We start from the raw sequence: 27,559 nt of genomic DNA, 5'->3' as shown, positions 1-27,559 counted from the left end.
TAGAACGGATGCTTAAGCAAAAAGCAACAACAATTTGCTGTGTTTCTGCTTCTTCTTCTCTTATTGAAAATTAATTCCTCATTCTCTTCGGAAAAATAAATTTCATATATATTCCGCACATCTCTGGAAAAAATATTTTTCAATTGATGTCAATTTCATTAAAATCCATTCAGCCGTTTGGCCGTAATATGTATCACAAACTCGCTTTTATAAAACCAACCTACTGCAGAAAAACTCGTTGTTATAAAATTGTTTGTTTTGTTGTGTAGTCTCGCAAAACATTTATAACCTACAACAACAAAAATGCAAATGCCTCGCGCGCCAAAGCCTGGCCTTAAGGAATTGGCTAACCTACATACCGAGAAAGGCCACGCACATCACACTCCCACAACACCTTCTCCTAAATAGTAATACTTTGTCTCTCGCACCATTTGTGTTTCTTTCTCTCATCACTAATACTCCCACCTATTGCTTTGCATTTACTCCCATAACAAATGCTTTAAAAAAACCAAGGAACATTTTGCTGTGTTTATGGATCTTCTTCTTTTATTGAAAATAAGTTCCTCGTTTCCATGGCTTCTCTTTAAGGAAAATTGATTTTCATATATATTCGTCGCTTCTCTGGAAAAATATCTTCGATTGATGCCAATTTCATTAAATTCAATTCAGTCGTTCGGACATAATATGTATCACAAAATCGGTTTTATAAAATCTTGACCTTTTAAACTATTTCCATATATATAAAAATTAATTTGTGTTATAGGCTATATAATTTTTTTGATATCGCAAGGGGTGCGGACCTTCCCCTTACCCCAGAAATAAAAGTAGACCAATCATGACAATATGGGTCTCAAATGAAGGGTATTGAGGAGTAGAGTACGAATTTTATATCAAAACATGGGTCAAAGTAACTGGGGCCGAAACGACCCCAAAACCCCTTCAAATAGGCATATTGAACGATAATGACAGTATGGGACTCAAATGAAAGGTACTCGGGAGTAGAATGCGAACGTGGTATTAGCAACCCAAGGGGCCACTGCAACCCCAAATGTTCCCCAAACAGACATATTGCACGCACATATTAAAATAGGACTCAAACGATAGATATTCGGGAGAAGATTACCTTATATATAACAAGTAAAAGCGTGCTAAGTTCGGCCGGGCCGAATCTTATATACCCTCCACCATGGATCGCATTTGTCGAGTTCTTTTCCCGGCATAACATTAATTGTGATCATTTATTCCTCTGCAGCGATACTGATGGTAGAATTTTGATTTATTATTTTATCCTAAAATATGGCGAGCCTAGCTAACCATAACACTAGGGACTTGACGGCGAATATGATTAGAATTCTGGCAGGCCAACGGAGTGGTTTGAAGATATGTCACATTAACGCCCAAAGCCTGAATAATAAGATTGATGAATTCCGATTTATCTTTGAGAATTCAGGTTTGGATGCTATTTGCGTATCAGAGACGTGGCTGAAGGAGACTACTCCTGATTCTTTCATTGATCTTGTTGGGTATACTGTCTACAGGGCTGATAGACCACGCAGAGGAGGCGGCACAGCGATTTATGTCCGCGACAATCTGAGGTCTCGCATTTGTGCCAGATCAGTGGCTGATGATAGCATTGAATATGTGTTTATAGAATTATCTGCCACGGAAAGGAAGCTGTTACTTGGTTGTGTCTATAGGCCAAATAACAATATTGACATACAACCATTCTTGGAAGTAGTGGAACACCTTACGATTACCTACCCGGATGTCATTATTGCAGGGGATCTAAATTCCAACATTCTTTTGGACTCAAGTCTCACAGCCCAGATGTCTTCATTGGGCTTATTACCTTTCAACACATCCATGCCGACTCATTTTTCGTCCAGTTCCAGTACCCTCCTTGATTTGTTTTTTGTCAGTGAGATTTCTAAAGTTTCATTGTATGACCAACTGTCCGCATCGTGCTTCTCCAACCATGACTTGATTTTTCTGTCTTACAACTTTGAGATCCTTGGAAGGGAGGAGTCTTACTCATATGGAGATTTCAATAGTCTGGACCACGAAGCCTTACCTTCTTTGATTTCTGATATCGATTGGAGTCTGCTATACCGCATGGAATCGATAGACGATCAGGTGAACTTTTTATCTAGAAATGTGTGCGCTGTCCAAGATTTTGTGCTCCCGATCAAAATGAGACAAATTTGTTCGAAGACTAAACCTTGGTTTTCGGCAGATATTCGTGTTGCAATTGAGTCCCGAAACACTGCATACCGTAGATGGAAACGTTTTAGGACGTCGCACCTACGAGAGGAATATCGCTCCAACAGATCCCGTGTCAATAAGTTGATAAGAGCTGCCAAGATCAATTACTACCTCAGACGTTTTACCTCTGCGATCGGTTCGAGGAAGACTTGGAAGACCATTCACGACATTGGTATCGGTCGCAGATCCCCCGATAACATCACTGATGTGGATGTGGACCAGCTTAATGCTACTTTCACCAATATTCCAACAAACCCCATAGATCCTAGTTTCTATGACTTTGAGTTGACTCTTGGGGATCGTCACAGTGAAGGTTTTGAATTTTCGGGTATAGAACAGAACGATGTGGAACTTGGTTTCTCCATGGTGAAGTCAAATGCAGTTGGATTCGACGGCATTGAACCAAGATTTCTCAAGGTACTATTACCATTTATTTTGCCATACATTACCCACATTTTTAACAGCATTTTGACCAGAAGTTCATTTCCGGTGGCATGGAAGTACGCTAAAGTTATACCCTTACCCAAGAATTGTAGGGAGTTTCGGCCCATCTCCATTTTGTGTTTTCTGTCCAAAGTCTTTGAGAAGATAATGTATAGACAGATATTTTCGTATATAAATGAGAACTCTCTTTTATATGAGAAGCAGTCAGGTTTCCGTCCCGGACGTAGTTGTATAAGTGCTCTAGCAGATGTGGTGGAGGATATCAGGAGTAACTTGGAGAATGACGAATTGAATTTGCTTGTTCTCCTCGACCATTCAAAGGCATTCGATACGGTCGATCACACTATGTTGGCAGCAAAATTAAAAAACCTGTTTCATTTCTCGTCTTCGTCTGTTCGTTTAATCATGTCATATCTCTCCAATCGTACCCAATCCGTGGTTTCGAAGTCATCAGTTTCTAGTCCCTTGCCTGTTATTCGAGGAGTGCCCCAGGGTTCAATCTTGGGTCCTATTCTATTTTCTTTATATAGCAACGACCTGCCAGACCAGCTCTCATTTTGTAAGACCCACATGTATGCTGATGATGTGCAGGTCTATATAAGTAGCACGAAGGAATGCTTAGACGACCATGTCAGGATGCTGAACCATGACCTATCCAGAATTTATGAATGGGCAAATGCTAATGGCTTGTGCCTTAATCCTCTCAAGTCGAAGTGCATGGTTATTAAGAAAAGGGTTTCACGTTTCACTTGCGATCCTGTTGTTGTTGTTGCTAATGAGAGGTTAGAGATCGTGGCTCGTGCAAAGAACCTGGGGGTGACTTTCAACAGCACCTTGTCGTGGACAGACCATATTAATGCTGCTGTTGGTCAAGGGTATTCAAAGCTTCGCTCGCTTTGGTCCACTCAACAACTTACTCCTCTTTGGGTAAGAATACTTTTGGCAAAATCATATATTATACCTAGCCTACTCTACGGTAGTGAGCTATTTGCAAACTGTGATTCTCGAAGCAGTCGTAAGATCGATACTTTCTTCAACAGTGTGGTACGCTATGTATATGGTCTTCGTCGACGAGACTCCACTTTCCGTTTCTCCAGATCCTTATATGGTGTATCATTTCGTGATGTTTTGCTCATGAGGTCATTGACCTTTTTACATAGGATAATATATACACAGGCACCATCTCATTTATTTGAGAGAATCAGATTTGCAAGGTCGAACCGAGGAAACAAATTGATTCCAATGATACACCGTAGCTTAGTCTCTCAATGGCATCTATTTATATTCGCCGTTCAGCTCTGGAACTCTCTCCCGCACGACCTTCAAACCATCAGTAACGTTGTAACATTTAAAGGTAAATTACTAGATCACTTTAGGGATTCTAGATAAGTCTTGTTAAAAATAAATATGTCAAGTGTTAATTTTGATTTGTGAGCGGTAAATAATTGTATACCAATATTTTTCTTATTTTTGATTTATTACTCAAATTAACATCCTATTTATATTTTGTTAGTTTCAAGCTTATTATATTTGATTTTTTTTTCTTTTTTTTTTCATTTATTTATTTATTCTTTGTCTAACATTGTAACTTTAAAAGGATTAATTTCCCGTACTATAATCATAAGAACATGCGTTCTTGTTGTGCGGGTGTCAATAAATTACAAATTACAAATTACAAAGTCAAGATCCAAGATCGGTTTATATGGCAGCTATATCAGGTTATAGACCGATTTGAACTATACTTGGCGCAGTTGTTGGATATCATAACAAAACACGTCGTGCAAAATTTCATTCCAATCGGATAGGAATTGCGCACTCTAGAGGCTCACGAAGTCAAGACCCAAGACCGGTTTATATGGCAGCTATATCAAAACATGGACCGATATGGCCCATTTACAATACCAACCGACCTACACTAATAAGAAGTATATGTGCAAAATTTCAAGCGGTTAGCTTTACTCCTTCGGAAGTTAGCGTGCTTTCGACAGACGGATGGACGGACGGACAGACGGACAGACGGACGGACATGGCTAGATCGACATAAAATGTCGCGACGATCAAGAATATATAACTCTATGGGGTCTAAGACGAATATTTCGAGTAGTTACAAACCGAATGACGAAATTAGTATACCCCCCATCTTATGGTGGAGGGTATAAAAATCAATTTGTGATTGTTTGTAGGTTTGTTTGTTTGTATGTTTGTGTGTTCCTTATAGACTCAGAAACGGCTGAACCGATTTTCTTGAAATTTTCACAGATGGTGCATAATGACCCCGTGTACTACATTTTTTGATATCTGAAGGGGGGACGGACCGTCCCCCTTACCCTTATTTTCAGAAACGCCAGATCTCGCAAATGGGTGGTGCGATTTAAGCGAAATTTTGTGTGCTCTCATATAGTACCCTAAAACTAAAAATTTGGTATCCAAATTTCGGATTGGGTACCTAGGGGGCCGCCCACCCTAAAACCTACCAAACATATACTTACTCCAATCACGACAATATGGGACTCAAATGAAAGGTATTTGCGAGTAGAATACGAATCTGATCTCCAAATGTGGGAAAACGTTTTTGGGGGTTCACCCCTTCCCCAAAACACCCCCCAAACTGGACTTATTTACAGTACATGGGAATATGGGGCTTGAATAAAAGGTATTTGAATGTAGAATTGGAATCAGATATCCAAATATGGGACCAAGGGTTTTTGGGGCCGCCTCTCACCAAAAACATCCCCCAAAAAGGACAAATTTACGACCATAACAATATGGGGCTCAAATGAAAGGTCTTTGGGAGTAAAGCACAAATTTGATATCAATGTTCGGGAAAACTGTCTATGGGGCCACGGCACCCTCACAACACCACCTAAATAGTAAGTATTTGCTGACTATTGCAATATAAGGCTCAAATAAGAGGGATTTTCGAGTATATCACAAATTCGATATATATTTTCAAGGTCAACTCACTGACCCAAGCCGGTCATGTTTGCCGACTATGGAAATTTGGGGCTCATATTAAAGGCATTTGGAAGTAGACCACGTATCTGATATCAACATTAGGGACCAACTGTATAGGGGACGTCTCACGACCATAACAACCCCCAAATAGGTGGTATTTACTCACCAAGACAATTAAGTGAGTAAAGAGAGTGGAACTAAATATTTTTAGTTTTTAGGGCCACTACCCCATACCGGACATATTTGCTGACTTTTGCAATAAAGAGTTTAAATGAGATTAGAAAACGATTTTGACATCAATTTTTGAGGCCAATGGCAATACGTTTCAAATAAATGATATAAATATGATATATATAAGAATAGACCACGTTGCTGATATATTTTCAAAGCTTAATGTTGGGGGACCATCTTGGATAATGTTGGAGGCCACCTTAGCGCAGAGGTTAGCATGTCCGCCTATGACGCTGAACGCCTGGGTTCGAATCGTGGCGAGACCATCAGGAAAAGTTTTCAACGGTGGTTTTCTCCACCTTATGCTGGCAACATTTATATGGTACAAAGCCATGTAAAACTTCTCTCCCAAGAGGTGTCGCACTGCGGTACTCCGTTTGTACTCGGCTATAAAAAGGAGGCCCCTTATCATTGAGTTTAAAAACTTGAATCGGACTCCACTCATGGATATGTGAGAAGTTTGCCCCTGTTCCTTAGTGGAATGTTCATGGGCAAAATTTGCATTTGCAATGTGGGGGGACCACCCCCAATCCACAAAACACCCCTAAATCGGGCTTTTTTTACCTAACAATGTGGAGCTTAAATACAAGGTATTGGGGGGTAGAGCAAGATTTGATACCCATTTTTGGGACCAATTCTCTGGGGATCTACCCCTTTCCCAAAATACCCCACAAACAGCAATTTTTAACTGACCATCGCAATATGCGGCTCAAATAATAGTATATAGGACCATGTATTAAGGGCATCAACCCTTCCCTAAAACACCCCCCAAAGGGTAAACATTTTTCGACCATGCCAATATGTGACTCAAATGAAAGGTATTTGAGATTAGAAAACAAATTTGATAACCAATTTCGGGGCCATGTGTTTGGGCGACGCCTCATCGTGTAAACTCCCCTTAAACCAATGGCACTATGCTGATATTTTTCAGGGCCAAGTATCTGGGGGACCACTTCACCCCATAAATCAGATATCATGAGACTATCGGGCTGAAATAAAGTATTTTAAGAATGAAGTACACCTTACATCCAAACTTAAATTCGTAGACCAATAAAGATCATATGGGATTCTGATAAAGGCACTTATGTTGTTAAACTGTTAGTCAAGCGATATACTATTTTCGTAACATGGTATTTCATTAAAAGCTCTTTAATTGTCGAAAAAATATTCCAATTAGAATTTTGTTCCATATAAAGTAAAAGAAGGCGCAGCGGAGCGGGCCTGGGTCAGCTAGTCTTATATATAAAATTCAATTTGTGTTTGTTTGTTCCGTATAGACTCAAAAACGGCTGAACCGATTACCTTGAAATATTCAAAGATTGTATAGGTTGGTCTGGAAGGAAACATAGGCTATATAAAATGAAAGGTATTCAAGAGTCGAGTACGAGTTTCGTAATAAAAGTTGGGTCCAAGTACCTGGGTGGCCGCCCCAGACCCCAAAACCCCTTAATATAGATTATTTGACGAACATGACAATATGGGACTAAAATGAAAGGTATTCGGGAGTAGACTACGTATATGGGCAGGAATTAGGAAAAGGCTTTATAATTTATTGATAACGGAAGGGGCGGACCCTTCACCGTTAGCCCCAAAATCAAAAGTGGAACGGTGGAAAGTGGATCGGGACAGTATAGTTATCAAATGAAAGGTATTGGAGAGTAGAATACGAATATGGTATTAAAATTTGAGTCCAAGCAACCAGCGGGCTCCCCAACCCCAAAAACTTCTCTAAACAAATTTATTCGAAGTTCATGTCAATATGGGACTCAAATGAAAAGTATTCGCCAGTAGATTACATATATGGCATACAACATTAGGTCCAAGTAATGGCAGGTTGCCCATCCCCAAATACCCCCAAATGGGCATATTAGCCGACCATGGCTATATGGGACTCAAATGAAAGGTATTGGAGAGTAGATAACGAATATGACATTAATATTTGCTTTCAAGTCTAGGTGGTGCTTTTCCTCCTAAAGATTCGTCAAATGGGTTATTTGACCCACTATGACAATATGGGACTCAAACGAAAGTTGGAATTAGAAACGAATTTGATATCCAATTTTGGAGCCAAGTGTTTTAGGGTACGCCCTAAAGCACCCCCTAAACTGAACTTCATTTCCGTTGGGTATAAAGAACGAATTTGATATTTATTTTTGGTGCAAAGTGCCGGAGGCCGCCCCAGCCCCAAAACACCCTCCAAACGGTTCATATTTACCGGCCATGGCAATATGGGGCTCCTATTAAAGGGATTTGAAAGTGCAGCACGAATTTGATATCCATATTTGAGTCGAAATGTCTGAGGTGCCATTCCTCCCCTAATGAGAACATTACCCTAAGGAAGAACATTACAACCAGGAATCGAGAAGGGCCAAATTTTCACACATCAAAGAATGCTTTCCGATTCGAGTTTAAACTTAATGATAAGGGACTTTTTTTATAGCCGAGTCCAAACGGCGTCCCGCAGCCTCTTTGGGGAAATTTTATTAAATGGCCATGCATGGCATTGTGTCTCGCAAATGTCGCCAACATTAAGAGGGGATAAACACCGCTTTATCCGATGTTCTCGCCAGGATTCGAACGCGTTAAGCGTCATAGGGTACAATGGCACGAATTCGATATCCTCATTCGAAGTGTCCCCACCCTAAAAAGATATTAGAGAGTTAAAGAAGGCCTAGCGAAGCGGGCCCGGTTCGACTTGTATGATATAAAAATGTATGTCTAAGTATTTGCGGGTCGCCCATCCCCAAATGGGAATTTTAATTGATCATAGTTATATAAGAATCAAATGAAAGGTATTTGGAAGCTGATTACGAATTTGACATTTACTTTTGTGTCAAAGAATCTAGGTGGTGCTTACCTCCTAGAACCTCCTCCAATAGGTTGTTTGACCAATTAAAACAATGGGGGATCAAGTGATAAATATTTTTGAGTAGAGTGCATCACTCAAATTTGTGCTCAAAAGGCAGATGGGTTGTTGCGTATAACCCTTCTATAGACGCCCTCCACCAATCGGCTGTATAAACCAATCATGACAATATAGGGTTTAATTAAAGGTATAAGGTTGTGGACTGCGAATTTGATATCTTTTTTCTGCTCATATATCTAGCGGACCACCTCAGCCCAAAACAGTCGATCAATCATAATGACCTAACAGGACAATGTGTGATTTAATTAATTTGGGGACATAAATAAATGAAGGCCGCCATACCCCCAAAATTAAAGTCAAGATGGCCGCCACTTTCAGCTCATCGATAAGAGACCTGCTTTTCCTAGACAAGACCAAACGCCTTGCTGCTGGACAATCCTTTTTTGTTCAAAAGTTTTAAATGGTTTAATTACTAAGAACTGTTGCCACCGCACCAAATGTATAGACCGGCATATTAGTTATTTAGCACAGAAAATCGTTGAATATGCCAATATGATTTGATTAAAAAAATCCCAAATGACGACTATTTAATAAGTAGTCGCATAGTCAGTTATAGACAATTATCTCGGAATAGGTACTACCTATGACGAAAAATGTTAAAGCCTTTTTGGAGTAGGCTCAAATTGGACTCCAAAGTCCCAATAGCTGCGGTGGTGGCGTCAGACCGTAGGATGCTGTCCCATAGGTGTAGGTGCCTTGCCACCTGTAGTCGAGAGTAATGCTTCAAGCGCACAACAAGTGATCAGACTAATTAATAAGGAAGAAACGGATAAACCAGAGGGATGCACAGTTCGCCCCCAAGCTTTAAGTAAAGGTGGTGTTTCTGACTCGGATTCAGACAGCGACGGTGTCAATTAAACAGTCATCACAACCCAATCGAGGGATGAGGGCATCGGGATGAAGGCAGAAGTGAGCGATGGCTTTGCTAAGCTCACAAGCAGACCGGCAAAGCGATCCTGGGCACGACAAAGTAGCCAAAGGAGTAAGTACAGGCAGCGCAATCAGGTGAAAGTGCAGGATGCTGGAAGGGATAGAATTGGCATTCCAATCACTATTACGGAAGATGGAAAGAGAATCAGATATCCCGAAGACCATAACACTGCTAAAATGCTGAAGAAGAAAAAGAGCTCCCCGCTTTCAAATACTCTGGGAAAACCAAGCCAGCCATTTCGCAATGGAGAATCGAGACAGTATCCTGCGGAGGTGGACAAAGTCGGAACAGGAACGAAGGAAGCGCGCGAGGCCCCTGAGTCTTTACAGAGGATTGCGACTTCAAAAGGACCCCACAGCCATCACGGATGGGGAAGATGGTCGCTGAGAATGGTAAGGAGCTGCCCTCTTACGGCAGAGTGCCATGGAAGCAGAACAGAGATGAGCTGATCTATGCTGTCATCAATATCGACAGTGCATCTAGTAGGATTCCACCAGATCATCGGTCCCAAGTGGAGGATCTGACTAACGTGCGGGTTTTCGCACATGTGTGGAACTCTGTAGAGGGTCCACCCATACAAATGATGAGTATAGAGAAACATCTCTACGCTGTGTTTAACATCGGCGGAATGTATAGATACCATCAAAAAGCTCGTCAGAGTTCTGTACACGCTCCCTGTGAGGGCGCAAAGCTCGACCTGGTGTGAAAGATGGGCATCCGCCAGCTCACAAAGGCGACGGTCTTCGTCAAGGGATGGGCCGTAAATTTAAGACGAAACGCATGTTGGGATTCTTGGGCAAGCAAAACCAATGTTTGGTCACAGAGAATTGGAGGTCTTCCATAGGGAAGAGAAGGAGGAAGGAACTCTCCTTGTGATTTGCATTGATCAAATCTCCGTGACGAGTTTGGCTAAGACTAAAGGCGTGGCGCTCTACGGGAGCAAGGATGTCTTTTTTAAGATTGGGAAGACTAGGATAGGCAGAAATCCTCATATTAGGACATCAAGCCGTGCAGGTGCCCCATGTTCGTTGGGCGGTATTAGATTAGATACAATACTAAAGCATCAGGCAGTGCAGCGGAGCGAGACCCAACACATCCTAAAAAACAGGAACCCGACGACGGACCCATCACCGACTTCGAATTTCGGAAAACTAGAATAAGTAAGGATCCTAATATTGAAGCATTAGACAGAGCAGCGACATGAGTCCCAATGCAGCGTAGCGAACTAAGGCAAATATCTTAGTATAAATATGAAACAGTTGCATGGCTAACTGATTTCTGACTGACTGATCGTCGCCCAGCCCAAACGGCTAAAGCTAGAATCATGAAATTTTGCACTAATGTTGGTCTTAGGTCGTAGGCACGGAACAAGGCTAGATTTGGTGATATTCGTACGTTAAGGTACTAAAAAGTATCAACAAGTATGAAATCGTACATCGTACCCCACAGCAAACGGAAAGAGATAGAATTATGTTTTTGGGCTCAATTTAAAGAGCGCCTCGAAAAAAATAAATTTAGGTAAAACAAGTAAAAGCGTGCTAAGTTCGGCCGGGCCGAATCTTATATACCCTCAACTATTGATTGCATTTGTCGAGTTCTTTTCCCGGCATCTCTTCTTAGGCAAAACAAGATGCAAGGAAAAATTTGCTCCTCTATTAGAGCGATATCAAGATATGGTCCGCTTTGGACCACAATTAAATTATATGTTGGAGACCTGTGTAAAATGTCAGCCAATTCGAATAAGAATTGCTCCCTTTGGGGTTCAAGAAATAAAATAGAGAGATCGATTTATATGGGAGCTGTATCGGGCTATAGACCCGTTCAGACCATAATAAACACGTATGTTGATGGTCATGAGAGAATACGTCGTACAAAATTTCAGGCAAATCGGATAATAATTGCGACCTCTAGAGGCTCAAGAAGTCAAGATCCCAGATCGGTTTATATGACAGCTTTATTAGGTTATGAACCCATTTGAACCTTTTTTGACACAGTTGTTGAAAGTAAGAAAAAAATACGTCGTGCAAAATTTCAGCCAAATCGAATAGGAATTGCGCCCTCTAGAAGCTCAAGAAGTCAACTCCCCAGATTTGTTTCTATGACAGCTATACCAGGTTATGAACCCATTTGAACCATACTTGGCACAGTTATTGGATATCGTAACAAAACACGTCGTGCAAAAATTCATTCAAATCGGATAAGAATTGCGCCCTCTAGAGGCTCAAGAAGTCAAGACCCAAGATCGGTTTATGTGACAGCTATATCAGGTCATGGACCGATTTGAACCATACTTGGCACAGTTGTTGGATATCATAATAAAACACGTCGTGCAAAATTTCATCCCAATCGGATAAGAGTTGCGCACTCTAGAGGCTCAAGAAGTCAAGACCCAAGATCGGTTTATATGGCAGCTATATCAAAACATGGACCGATATGGCCCATTTACAATAACAACTGACCTACACTAATAAGAAGTATTTGTGCAAAATTTCAAGCGGCTAGCTTTATTTCTTTAGAAGTTAGCGTGCTTTCAACAGACAGACGGACGGACACGGCTAGATCGATATAAAATGTCGCGACGATCAAGAATATATATACTTTATGGGGTCTCAGACTAATATTTCGAGTAGTTACAAACAGAATGACGAAATTAGTATACCCCCATCCTATGGTGGAGGGTATAGCAATTTGAAAAATCGTACCGGAAGTAGGAGAAATAGTACGTTTATTGCCGTAATTGGTACTATTCGGAACTTTCTTTGTAAATTGAATTATAGCTCTGAATTTTGGAACTTAGGAACACTATGGTAATTTTAGTTGGGTGTCTAAAGAGTTTATGGAAATTAGTACATTTAGGTACTAAAAAAATACCAAACGAAATGGGTGAATTTGTACAGGGCTGATGGATAGAAGTAGAATTTTGAAATTTGACTTGGAACACATATGGAGAAAGAGGATGAGGTTGAAGAGAAAGGAAAAAAATTGGAAATAGTACTGGCAACGCGAGGAAACGTTCGTTTTGTACCGCAATTAGTACCATTTGGTACTTTTTTCACAGATGGAGTTTGAGGTTTGAAATTTGGCATGTAGGTACAACGAGGAAAATATGATGGGTCACTATGATCTTCTTACAATTCGTACATTTTGGTACTATTTGGTACTTTTGTGCAGATGGAGCTAAAAGTCTGAAATTCGGCATATAAGTTAAACTTAGAAATGTATGATGGGCTACTTAATGTTTTTTTTCACAATGCCTAAATTTTTGTACCTAAACTATTTGGTACTTTTATATAGATGAAGCTAGAGGTCCAAAATTTGGCATGTATATACAACACTGAAATAAATAATGGGTGACTAAATGATATATCCAAAATTCGTGCAGTTTGGTGCCTAATATATAGTGGCTAAATGTTCTATTAAAACTTCATACTGTTTGGTACCATTTGGTGCTTTATGTTCAGATGGAGCTAAATATATGAAATTTGGGATGTAGGTAATACGAAATATATGATGTGTGGCTAAATGAACTAGCCCCCATTCGCACATTTTGTTAGCAAAGTTGGTACAATTTGGTACCTTCTTCATAGATGGAGGTAGGGGTCTGAAATTTGGCCTACATGCCAACTAAAAAATAAATGATAGGTGACTTAATTATTTATACAAAATTCATACATTTTCGTACCAAAAAGTGCAAAATAAATATGTTGGCTGACAAAATTAAACAATTTTACAAAAATTTTCCCAGTCTTGGAAAAATATGACATGTGGAAGAAAAAATACTAATTGGGGCGTATTTTTTACCTTGAAGGAATATATTTAGAGACTCAATGCTCTCCAATTTGAGATACATTTACACCGTGACTTTAAATTTTAAGCGACCAGAAAATTATTCAAAATCGTACATTTAGCTACTAAAACGTACAAAGTGTTACATTGTTTACGAATTGAGCTAAGGCACTCAAAATTAAGGTACAATTACACCTTGACAGTAAATATTGGGTAAGAAGATTTGTTTTTGATTCGTCCATTTAGGTACTAAAACATGCAATATGGTACTTTCTTTACAGAGTGATCTTAAGCTCTCAAAATTGGGATACAGCAACGCCTTGACTATAAATTTGAGGCACCGGAAGATGTTTTTAAAAATCGTTCATTTAGGTACTTAAACATACAAAATAGTACTTAACGTATCTAGTTTTTTTTTTGGTAGTCCTACACTAAAAAAGGGGTATCAAAAACGGGGGCAGCGAAGCGGACCACCGGGATGCTAGTCGCTATATATAAAATAGTTGCGTGACTGACTTATTGCTGACCGACTGATCATCGCCCAGACCAATCGGTTACAGCTAGAATCATTAAACTTTACACGAATGTTTGTCTTGGGTCACAGGCACGGGATAAGGCTGTATTTGGTGATATTCGCACGTTTAGGTACTAAAAGGTACCAAAAAGTACGAAATGGTACATATTTGCCCAGCGTGAATAGAAAGGGTTAGTACATTTAATACCGCAATTGGTACTTTTTTTTGTAAATTGAACTAGGGCTCTGAGTTTTGAAATTTTGGTAAACTATGGCAACCTTAATTTCGGCAACTATAAGAGTATTTTGTACTGAAATAAGTACAACAAGTAAAATCGTGTTAAGTTCGGCCGGGCCGAATCTTATATACCCTCTACCATGGATCGCATTTGTCGAGTTCTTTTCCCGGCATCTCTTCTTAGGCAAAAAAGGATATAAGAAAAAAGTTGCTCTGCTATTAAAACGATATCAAGATATGGTCCGGTTCGGACGACAATTAAATTATATGTTGGAGACCTGTGTAAAATTTCAGCCAATTCGTATAAGAATTGCGCCCATTGGAGCTCACGAAGTAAAATGGAGAGAACGATTTATATGAGATCTGTATCGGGCTATAGACCGATTCAGACCATAATAAACACGTTTGTTGATGGTCATGAGAGGATCCATCGTACAAAATTTCAGGCATATCGGATAATAATTGCGACCTCTAGGGGTCAAGAAGTCAAGATCCCAGATCGGTTTATATGGCAGCTTTATCAGGTTATGAACCGATTTGAACCTCATTTGATACAGTTGTTGAAAGTAAAAATAAAATACGTCATGCAAAATTTCAGCCAAATCGGATAGGAATTGCGCCCTCTAGAAGCTCAAGAAGTCAAATCCCCAGATCTGTTTATATGACAGCTATATCAGGTTATGAACCGATTTGAACCATACCTGGCACAGTTGTTGGATATCATAACGAAATACTTCGTGCAAAAATTCATTCAAATCGGATAAGAATTGTGCCCTCTAGAGGGTCAAGAAGTCAAGACCCAAGATCAGTTTATATGGTACCTATATCAGGTTATGGACCGATTTGAACCATACTTCGCACAGTTGTTGGGTATCATAACAAAACACGTCGTGCAAAAATTCATTCAAATCGGATAAGAATTGTGCCCTCTAGAGGGTCAAGAAATCAGTTTATATGGTAGCTATATCAGGTTATGGACCGATTTGAACCATACTTGGCACAGTTGTTGGGTATCATAATAAAACACGTCGTGCGAAACTCCATTCCAATCGGATAAGAATTGCGTCCTCTAGAGGGTCAAGAAGTCAAGACCCAAGATCGGTTTATATGGCAGCTATATCAGGTTATGGACCGATTTGAACCATACTTGGCACAGTTGTTGGATATCATAGCAAAACACGTCATGCAAAATTTCATTCCAATCGGATAAGAATTGCGCACTCTACAGGCTCAAGAAGTCAAGACCCAAGATCGGTTTATATGGCAGCTATATCAAAACATGGACCGATATGGCCCATTTAGAATACCAACCGACCTACACTAATAAGAAGTATTTGTGCAAAATTTCAAGCGGCTAGCTTTACTCCTTCGGAAGTTAGCGTGCTTTCGACAGACAGACGGACGGACGGACGGACAGACGGACGGACATGGCTAGATCGACATAAAATGTCACGACGATCAAGAATATATATACTTTATGGGGTCTCAGACGAATATTTCGAGTAGTTACAAACAGAATGACGAAATTAGTATACCCCCCATCTTATGGTGGAGGGTATAAAAATTGTACGATATGGGTGAACTTTGTACAGGGCGGGTGTAGGTAGAATTTTAACATTTGACTTAAAAGACATCTGGTGCAAACGGATCAGTGTGAAAAGAAAATATGGAAAAATATTACTTTTAGTATATTATTTACAGATGGAGTTAGAGGTCTGAAATTTCGCATGTAGGTACAACTAGGAAATATATGATTGGTGACTAAATGATTTTTAAAATTCGTACATTTTGGTACCAAAATAAGTACCACTTGGTACTTTTTTATAGATAGAGCTAGAGGTCTGACATTTGGCCTGCAGGTATAACTAAGAAATAAATGACGGGTGACTATCTACAATACGTACATTTTGGTACCAATATTGGTACCACTTAGAACTTTCTTTGCAGATGGAACTAAACGTCTAAAATTCGACATGTGGGTAAATCTTATAAATAAACGATGGGCGACTAAATGATTTTTTCACAATTCGAACATTTTGGTACCGAAATTGGTACTTTTTTAAGAGATGGAGCTAGAGGTCCAAAATTTCGGATGTAGGTACAAGTATGGAAATGATGGATGACAAAGTGATCTATTCAAAATTCGCACATTTTGGTACCAAAATTGATAATTTCTGTTCAGGTGGAGCTTGCGGTCTGAAATTTGACATGTAGGTGGAACTAAGGTATATATGATAGGTGGCTAAATGATTCGCACCATTACCATTCGCACATTTGGCTACCACTTGGTACTTTCTTCATAGCAGATAGAGGTCTGAAATTTGGCATGTAGGTTTAACAAAGAAATTTATAATTGGAGACCAACTTATCTTTTAAAAAATCTTACATATTGGTACCATTTGCTATTTTCTTTGTCATTGAGCTAAAGCACTCAAAATCTGTCCTCTTCGTTTAAGAAGGTACTATTTGGTACTTTTTTTACAGAAGGGGACAGATTTCTGAAATTTTATACAAATTATAACATAACTTCATAACCTAATAAACTGAGTGAGTGACCAGGTTCTTGGAAGTCCTACCATAAAAAGGGGGTATCAAAAACGGGGGTAGCGAAGCGGACTACCAGGATGCTATTAATATATATATAATTAAATTTGGTTCGACTTGTATGATGTATTCTCTTTTTTTCCAAGTCGCTAACGGGACAATTTGCCTCCATTTTGCTCATTACATTTCCGATCACAATGAGTTCTTTTTGTCTTCTTGCTTGATCAGTTCGCCGTTATAATAGGCTAGGTAAGGTTGAAAAGAGGGTGCAGATATTAATCCGCCCCATGCCACTAATCGGCTTGTTGCGAGCTCTAAAAACTATAAAGTAACCTCTAAAAAGAAAATTTTAAGTTCAAAATTCCGTGATACTTACAAAATACCACTCCCCTAAGTTGGTTCATGTCGGGTATTGTCTCCACCTAAGTGCCGGTATCTGTTAGACGCGAAAGCCGCGCCGCATCATCTTCCCCGTATGCTCTATCTGCTATCACTTGCCGCACCGATTTTACATAAGTGAGCTCGTAGTCCTATGTGTCCTGTTATGATACAAATAGCTATACTGACCTCCTCCTTACGTCCTTTCAGTAATAGCCTCGTCTTCTCACGATCTGTATCCCGCCATAGGATTTCGCCATCCTACCGACCGTTTCGCTGTTTCACAATGTTGCATGCGCATTCGCCGCCCACTCCCTTAACTCGGACTGCGTCGTCCATAAAAGCTTTGGGTTAACCAAGATTATTGACGGCAGTCCTCTGGCCTTCACCGAAAAATCGTCTGCCCTTTCATTCCCCTTACTCCGTTATGGCCCGGCACCCAAACGATGCGGAGTTTGCCATCCTCAGAGAAGGCATTAATCTCCTTCTTACATTGCAAGACTGTTCTGGACTTTACCTTCCTGGTTGTTATTGCCCTTATGGCAATTTTACTGTCGGTAAAGATGTTCACACTCGACGTCCTCGCGTCAGCACCACACCACTTCACGCATTCCGTGATCGCCCGGATTTCCGCTTGCAGGATCGTATTATGGTCAGGCAGTCTAAAACAGATCTCAGTCCCTGGGTTCTCAATGCAAACCCCCAGGTCCACTCTGACCTCCACCCTTGATCCATCCTTGTAACATGATCTTCCAGATGACAATACTAGGATTTCGTTAATCCAAGACTGCGCCGATGGCAGAAGTGCCTCGCACTCGACTTCACGGTTCATCTCAGTTATCCGTTCGGAAATCTCATCCCTTCCTTCCAAGTTTCCTATCGTCACCTCTATTATTCCGCGATGGTATGAGCTGCTCTCATTCTCAATCCATTCTCCCATCGCCTTAAGTCTCATAGCCGTAGTGGCTGCTTTACACTTAATCTGTATGTCAATGGGTCGGATATCTAGAATAGTCTGCAGTGCCCTAGTGGGCGTGGTCCTCATTGCTCCGCCTTTGCCAAGACAACTTGTTCTCTGAACCTTTTGAATGGTCCTTTTGTTGCATTTTTTCTCCATAGCAGTCCACCAAAGTACTGAAGCGTAAATAAGTATTGCTCTTATCATGTTAACAGTTTCCTGTCCAAAAGGAAACGTCTTATTGAGGAAACGTGGTTCGTTAAATTGGCCCACCTTCGTCTTCCTCGTGAACAGGCATATTTCAGTCTTCTCTGGGTTAACATAGAGACCTCTGGGTCTAGCCCAGTCATATGCCATATGAAAGACCCTTTCGGCCCTTCTGCAAAGTTCGGTCGGATTTCTACCCCTTAGGAATGGCGATGAAACGCCCCCCTGTGGCGTGCCTACTGCCACTTTCTCCCTTTTATTTTTGCCATGGTACACACAATTAATCGACCTGTTTCTTAGTATATGGTTTATACAGTCTCTAAGGACCGGGTCCACCCGGTACTGGTCTTGGGATTGGATCAGTGTGTCGGTCCGCACATTCATGAAAGCCACCTCAATGTCAATGCATACCGCCAGGGTGCACGTTTTGGCATCGAAGGATTCTTCTATTTTATACACAACCTCGTGCAGGCAGTCTCAACCGACCTTCCCTTAACATAGGCATGCTGTCTGTATTTGAACAGTTCGCTGGATGTCCTACTCTTTATCATGGTGTCCACAATACGTTCCATGGTATTGAGTAGAAAGGACGTAAGGCTTATGGGTCTGTAGGCCTTTGGTATCGCACAACTTGCCATGCCGGGCTTGGGTATAAACACCACTCTTGCTTCCTGCCAGGCTTTCGAAGTATATGCAAGTCCTTGGCAAGATGTGAAAATATTGGCCAGATGAGGCGCCAGATAGTCTGCCTCTGTCTGTAGTAACGCCGGAAATATTCCATCAGGTCCGGGTGACCTAAATGGTTTGAAGCTCCTCAAGGATTTCTTCACCATAAATTCCCTTATTATAAACCTTCGATCAACGTCATTATCTCAAGATTCCGGTGTCACCGTGAGTCCCATCGTATCCTGTGGAAAATGGATTTTCATCAAAAGCCTCAACATATTCTCCGTTGTCTCTGCTCTCACTCCCATGTCGTATACTAAAGTTTTAATTTGGACATGGGTTTTTGTTTTTTTCTTAGTACCCAAGTTTTCTTCTTAGTACCCTTCCGATTTTTGGCCAATTGGTTTTCAACTTACTACGGAAGCTTATCGGATTCGACGCTTGCAGTGGTATTCTAAACCTAATGTAGCGATGGTGAGAGAAAGAGTGTTCAAAGACCCTCCAATCCTGGACCTCATCGACTAGATTTACAGAACATATTGTCACAGGTGGCGGTGTTGCCAATATCAAGTGTTATTAGGTCGTTAGTATTCAAGAACTCTACCAGGGCTTGGCTCCGCTTATTAGTGTTGGTACTACCCTTCGAAATGTGGTGTTCACATTGCACCCTATTAGTACCTCGTTTCCTGTCTATTTTGCTTTCCTCACCAGCCATTGCAGCTCCGACTTGGGTGGCGGTGTCGGAGAGTCGAAAGGCAGATAAAGTGATGCCGTTATGCTCCACCGTCTTTCTGTCTCACCACTGTTGTCTTCCGACTCTTCATAAAGTCGGTAATGGTTCCATCATCGGGTCCCTATTCGTTCGGCTGTATTGGGTTTCAATTCCCTGTAGTGCCTGGTGTTTCAATACTAAGACCTTTGCCTATCTTAGTCTTCCAAATCTTAAGTAAATGGGCTTCCCTATTCGTTAGGCTGTATTATGTTTCAATTCCCTGTAGTGCCTGGTATTTCAATACTATGACCTTTGCCTATCTTAGTCTTCCAAATCTTAAGTAAATGGGCTTCTTGGGAGTAGGTAGGTGATGATACCATGATAGGCTTCCTGTTCGTTAGGCTGCATTGAGACTCCTGTCGCTGCGCTGCCTAATATTTCAATATTAGGATCTTTACCTATCCCAGTATTCCGAATCTTTAAGTCGGTGATGGGTGCGTCGTCGGGTTCCTGTTTGTTAGGCTGCGTTGGGTCTCTCGCCACTGCACTGCATGACATTTTGGTTTTAGGATCTTTGCTTATCCTAGTCTTTCCAATATTGAGAGATGACGTGATTGTCTTGTTGTCGGCCTCCTGTTCGTTGGACGATGTTGATTCACCCGCAACTTCACGGCCTGATGTTTAAAATGAGAATTTCTGCCTATCCTAGTCTTCCCAATCTTTGCGCCCGTAGTAGGCCATGCCTTTAGTCTTAGCCAAACTCGTCATGGAGATTTGATTAATGCCAACCATAGGGAGAGAGTGCCTTCCACCTTCCCCTCCCTGTGGAAGACCTCCACTTGTCTGCGACCAAACCTTCGTTTTGCTTGCCCATGAATCCCAACATGCGTTTCACCCAGGGAGCGAGAATACCTCTGACGAGCTGTTTTACGGTATCAATTTAGCGTAAAGATGTTCCCTCTGTACCCACAGCTCATTATTTGTATGGGTCGGCCCTTTACAAAGTTCCACACATGTTTGAAAATCCGATTGTTAACCAGATCCTCGGGACTGATGATTTGGTGGAATCCTACCGGATGCACAGCCGATATTGATGACTGCATAAGTCGGCTCATCTCTGTTGTGCTTCCTTGCCACTCTAGCGTGGAATGGTGGCTCCTTACCATTCTCAGCGACCATCTTCCCCTTTCGTGATGGCTATGGCCTCCTATTGGAAGTCACAGTCCTCGATGAAGGGTCAGTGGCCGTGCGCGCTTCCTTCGTGCCTGTTCCGACTTTGAAAGCGGGAGCTCTTTTTCTTCTTCAGCATTTTAGCAGGGCTATGCTCTTCGGGAGATCCGATTCTTTTTCCATCTTCCGTAAGAGTGATTGGAATGTCAATTCTATCCCTTCCAGCATGCTTCGCTTTCGCCTGATTGCGCTGTCGGTACATACTCCTCTGTATCCTTCGTCATGCACCGGATCGCTTTTTCGGTGCGCTTTTGAGCTTAGCAAAGCCATCGCTCACTTCTGCCGTCACCCCGATGACCTCATCTCTCGATTCGGCTGCGATGACTGTTTCACCGTCTCACTCGGATTCTGACACCGTCGCTGTCTGAATCTGAGTGTGAAACACCACCTTTACTTAAAGGCGGGGGACGAACTGTGTATCCCTCTGGTTTGTCCGTGTGCTTGAAGCATTACTCTCGACTACATGTGCCATGGTTCCCACTCCCATAGGAGGGGAGGACAACACCCTCGGTCTGACACCACCACCGCAGGAAAAATCTTTTACATTTTTTCGTTAAAGGTAGTACCTATTCCGAGATATATATATATATATATATATATATATATATATATATATATATATATATATATATATATATATATATATATATATATATATATATATATATATATATATATATATATATATTGTAATATGATAACTTGTTATACTCGTATTTATAAGAAACTTTTGATGAAACTAAGTAGACTAGCTTGTTCCTTTAATGTTGTTTGTTTGAAAAATATAATAAAAAGAGTCAGTTTGTTGACAGAAGCTTTACAATTCAGGTGTGGGGTTCCCAAAAAAAAATAATAAATAAAAAAAAGAAGACTCAAAAAAAAAAAAAAAAAATTTTTTTTTTAAATATGGATTCACGTCCTACTCGAGAAAGAATTCTTTCAGCTTTGAAAGCTTCAAATGTGGAATTTCCAGAAACAGCGTCAATTGCACAATTGAGAACATTATATGATTCTTTGCAAGTTAACGGTGGTCCATCAAAGCAGACTGAATTGCCTTCTGGAAATGTGGTTTCTTCTGATTCTGCTGGGAATTCATCTGTAACTGTCACTACAATGTCATCCAATACTTTGAATGAAACTCCCGTTATTAATTCCGCAACTGCCGATCCTGAAAATTTGCTTCAGTCATTTCAATGTAATGGTGAGTCCACAAATCAAACTGAATTGGTTCTTGGAACTGCCGCTTGTTTTTCTGCCGCACGGACTTCAACCGATTTAATATCTAGAAATATATTGAGTGTCGCTTTTAATAACAGCGAAATTGGCGTATCCTGTGCAAATCTTCGGCAAACACAGACTTCAGTGCCTCCTTCCGTAATTTCTTCCGTACCTTCCGTCTATAATTCTTCTGCTTCCGTTCCTGTAAATACAGTTCAAAGACAATTTCCTGGTACTTCAGGGACTGCTGCTTCTGTTTCTGCCGCCCGGACTTCATCAGTTATTTCCGATTTAATGAATACAAATACATTGGGTGTCGCTTTTAACAATAGAGCAATTGGCGTGTCCTGTGATGTTCTTCCGCAAACACAAACTTCCGTACCTCCTTCCGTATCTTCTTGTGTTGTTTCTTCCGTACCCTCCGTCAATTATTCCTCAGTTTCCGTTCCTGCAAACTTACTTCGAGGACAATTTTCTAGACCTTCTGTTCCATCACAGGTAACAGACCCTTTCATTCGTTCAAGCGTTTTATCCCGTGAAGCTGATGAACTAGAGAGTGAAATTAGAGTTTTGAGATTGAAGCAAGAAATGTTGGCTCTTCGAAACCAAATTGAATCTTTAGAAAACGGTGGAAAAAAGGTTTCTACAAATATCAATTATGACGAGCTCTCTATGATGGTTCCGAAATTTTCTGGGAATGATGGACGAAATATTGAAAAATGGATAAACTCTTTTGAAAGCTACACTATAAATATGACTGACCAAGAAAAATATATGTGCTTAAGATATTTGCTGGTTGGAACTGCGCGAGAGTTCATGGAAAATTCAAATTACAAAGAATATAAGGAGTTGAAGAAATCGCTCATAGACATTTTCAAGAGAACGGTAACGCAAGAAGAAGTTTATCAAAAATTGCGTTTGCGCAAGTTGAAGCCAACAGAGCCGTGTATTGCCTATATAGTAGCAATGCAAACTATTGCAGCAGAAGGCGAAATCAACGAGCAAGAACTGGTTGACATTATAATAGACGGAATGGAAGATAAAACCAACAACATATCCATTCTATACGGATCAAACTCATTACAAGAATTGATGCATGGAATAGATAGATACGAGAAACGCAGGTCAAAAACAGTCAGTACTCATAAAGAAGGCCGTGACAATACTAAAGGCATACGATGTTTCAATTGCTCTCAATTTGGACATATGAAGAACACCTGCAATAAGCCTCGACGTCCACCGGGATCTTGTTTCCATTGTTTCCAAATGGGACATTTTTACAAGGATTGTCCTAAAAGGATGAATGTTACTGCTCCCATATTTTGTAGTAATGGTATTGTAGACACAACACAAATGGTATACTATAAATATACTAAATATACAAATATACTAATTCTGCGAATATTTCGTGCTTGATCGATTCCGGTAGCTCAATTAGTTTGGTTAAGATGTCTTTATTACCGACTGGTGTGATACGTTCGAAGAATTTAATACCAACTTCGTATGTTGGAGTTGGCAATTCCCCTTTGAAAATATATGGAAATATTTCTTGTTTAATAAAATTTAAAAAATCGTCTAGACAAATAGAATTACTTGTTGTTCCGAACGAGAGCATTCATGTTCCAATGATTCTTGGACGGAACTTTATGCATGCATTTAATGTAAAATTACTTCAAGTCAAGGAAACTACGAATGATATAGAAGTATTTGAATCCACAAGAAAAATAAATGACAATAATAATATAACCTCGGTGTCTACACCATCTACGATAAGCAATTCTTATGATAGTCCTGTGAATTCCCAAGTGATACGTACGGACGATATTGATCTAAATCCTTTGTTAAATTCATTCCAGAAGAAGACTTTAGAAGATCTTATTCATAATCGTTATATAACTCCAAAGGGAATTGATAAAAAGTCATCTGATTATAGGATGCAGATTAAATTATCTGATGATATTCCAATACACTGCTCTCCCCGTAGATTGTCGGTTCGTGATCGTGAGGAAACGCAGAAGATTGTTAGTGATTTGTTAGAAAGGAAAATAATACGTTACAGCAATTCTCCATACACGTCAGCAATTGTGTTGGTAAAAAAAAAAGACAGGGGAAACGCGGATGTGTGTCGATTATCGAGCGTTAAACAAAAAGACTATTAGGGATAACTTTCCTTTACCCCTCATCGAGGACTGTATTGAGAGCATATCAGGCAAAAAATGGTTTGGCCTCATGGATTTGAAGGATGGATTTTTCAACATAGAAATGCATAATGATTCAATTCCATACACTTATTTGTAACCCCATTTGGACAGTACGAGTATTTGAAGATGCCATTTGGTTTAAAGAATGCTCCAGCAAACTTTCAACGCTTTATAAATGGTATATTTCGCGACTTAATAGAGGACCATAGAGTGGTTATATATATGGATGACATATTGATTGCATCCTCTGATTTCGATTCTCATGTTCAGACATTGGCGGTTGTACTTGGACGTGCTTTTGAGTACGGATTACGTATCAAGTTAACTAAATGTAAATTTGGTTATCAGAGTTTAGAGTATTTAGGATACTTAATCAGCCCAAAAGGTATACGGCCGACAGAAAATCACTTGCGAGCTGTGAAACAAATACCAATGCCAAGGAATCATAGGGAATTACAAACTTGTCTTGGGTTGTTTTCCTACTTTAGGAAATTCGTTCCGTCATTCTCAAATATTGCAAGGCCATTGTTAGATTTGCTTCGTAAAGAGAAAAAATTCGTTTTCTCTGAAGAATGTGTAAAGGCCTTTAGTGAATTAAAGTCTCGTTTACTTCGGGCCCCAGTATTAGCTATCTATAACCCTAAAAGCGATACGGAGTTACATTGTGATGCAAGTTCTCATGGATTCGGAGCAATATTGATGCAGCGTCAGGATGGTAAAAAGTTCCACCCCGTAGCATTTTTTTCAAAGGCTACAACCAATGCAGAATCGAGATATCATAGCTTCGAACTGGAAACACTCGCAATTATTTACGCGTTGCGCCGGTTTCGTGTGTATTTAGAAGGATTACATTTTACCATAGTCACAGATTGCAATTCACTTACAATGACCTTGAACAAGAGACAAGTTAATCCTCGGATATCCCGCTGGGCATTGGAACTAGAGAACTATGACTATTCTATCAAACACAGGAAGGGTTCTTCTATGGGTCATGTGGATATGTTAAGCAGATGTATAGAAAAGGAAATATCCCCTCATGTGGGATGTAACATGATTTGCTCTGTAGATTCGAATCAACTCGATGTCCAAATTCAACTGACCCAAGCTAGAGATCCTGTTATTAAGGACTTATGTAAACGTTTGGAAAAGGAAGAGATATGTGATTTTGACCTAATAGACGGTCTCTTATTTAAGAAAGTGGGTGCAACCGTTTGTTTATATGTCCCAAAGGAAATGGAAGATAATGTGATAAGAATGATACATGAGAAGCTTGGACACCTGGGGACAGATAAATGTTATTATAAGATTAGAGAGAATTTTTGGTTCCCAGACATGCGCAATAAGATAGATAGCTTCATTAAGAATTATATAAAATGTATCATTTATGCTGCTCCAGCTAGAATAAACCAACAGAACATGTACAGCATTCCAAAGGTGGCGGAGCCATTCGATACGATACACGTGGATCACTTCGGACCACTTCCATCATTAAAATCGAAAAGAAAACACATTTTAGTGGTAGTTGATTCTTTTACAAAATTTGTTCGACTTTATCCTGTAAATTCGACGAGCACTAAGGAGGTTTGTTGTTCTCTCGAAAAGTATTTTAGTTATTACAGTAGACCAAGACGCCTAATCTCGGACAGAGGATCATGTTTTACGTCATTGGAGTTTTCTGAATTCATTTTGAAAAATAATATTAATCATGTTAAGGTGGCGGTTGCCTCTCCACAAGCAAATGGGCAGGTTGAGCGTGTAAATCGTATTATTAAGTCCATGTTGAGCAAATTGAGTGACCCAATAGATCATTCCGATTGGTCATTGAAATTGTCCCAGGTGGAATATGCTATCAATAACTGTGTTCACAGTTCTACAAAGGAAACCCCAGCGAAGTTACTCTTTGGAACGAATCAACGAGGGGTGGTGGTAGATAAGCTGTCGGAATATCTAGATAAGAAAATGAGTAATGAGGAGAAACTAAATTTGAGGGATATGAGGGTTAAGGCATTGAATTCTATACAGCGATCTCAGAACAACAACGAATTATACTTTTCCAAACATCATGAACCGGCAAAACGTTACGATGAGGGTGATTATGTTGTTATTATGAATATTGACAATACAGTTGGGAAGAAAAAGAAATTTTGTGAAAAATATCGTGGTCCCTACATTATTGAAAAAGTATTAGATAATGATCGCTACGTTGTGAGAGATGTTGACAATTGTCAACTGACACAGATCCCATATAAGGGTATAATTGAAGCAAAGCGACTTCGGAAATGGTTGACACCTAGGTTATAGATTTATGTTATTGGTCACACTTACATATATAATATACACAATTTTTATATCATGATTGTGGGCAATCATATTGTCAGGTTGGCCGAACTGTAATATGATAACTTGTTATACTCGTATTTATAAGAAACGTTTGAAGAAACTAAGTAGACTAGCTTGTTCCTTTAATGTTGTTTGTTTGAAAAATGTAATAAAAAGAGTCAGTTTGTTGACAGAAGCTTTACAATATATATATATATATATATATATATATATATATATATATATATATATATATATATATATATATATATATATATATATATATATATATATATATATATATATATATATATATATTTTTTTTTTTTTTTTTTTTTTTTTTTTTGAGGAGCAAAATGAAATCCCGTCTACTGCACTCAACGGCTAGGCTACAATTCAATGATCGCCGTCATAATACGCTTCTTCGATCTTTGGGCAAAGTGATTTGCGGAATTTTTATGTACGGTTCAGTTACTATTATTTTAGTTACGTTAATTGGTGAGGGAAGTAAGGGCAGGCGACATTGGACATGCAGGCTAAGTCGTCGAATTTAAAATTTGCTCAAAATTTATATGAAGAATTTTAATTAAAATCCGTACATATTGAAGGAGCCATAAAGTAAATCGTTGTTCAAATTTTTGAGGGGATCGATTGATAAATGCGTTAGTAAAGGCCTAAAAGTGAAAATCGGGAGGTGCATATATATGAGAGCTATATCTAAAACTGAACAAATATCTTTCAAATTCATCAGTCATCAGAAGAGTTATAAGAGAATCCTTAGTGTCATTTTTTGTGAAGATCGGCTAACAAATTACTAAATTATTGAGTATTATTCAAAA

General features: G+C 39.8%; 2 protein-coding genes across 6 annotated transcripts in view; one reads left to right on the top strand and one right to left on the bottom strand.

Annotated features, from left to right (window-relative positions):
- LOC106093497 (tyramine/octopamine receptor) overlaps nt 1–27,559 on the bottom strand; it is a 559,402-nt gene that overhangs the window by 463,326 nt on the left and 68,517 nt on the right. The window lies entirely within an intron of this gene.
- On the top strand, nt 21,889–23,770 carry LOC131996832 (uncharacterized). The gene is made up of 2 exons (XM_059366886.1): nt 21,889–23,556; nt 23,630–23,770. Exons 1-2 carry the CDS (start codon nt 21,889–21,891, stop codon nt 23,636–23,638), a joined length of 1,677 nt encoding a protein of 558 aa, XP_059222869.1. The 3' UTR covers nt 23,639–23,770.

The sequence above is a fragment of the Stomoxys calcitrans genome, chromosome 1 (assembly GCF_963082655.1).
Source record: "Stomoxys calcitrans chromosome 1, idStoCalc2.1, whole genome shotgun sequence".
NCBI lineage: Eukaryota > Metazoa > Arthropoda > Insecta > Diptera > Muscidae > Stomoxys > Stomoxys calcitrans.
The sequence above is the reverse complement of the archived record's forward strand: the minus strand, read 5'-3'. Positions and strand labels throughout refer to the sequence as shown.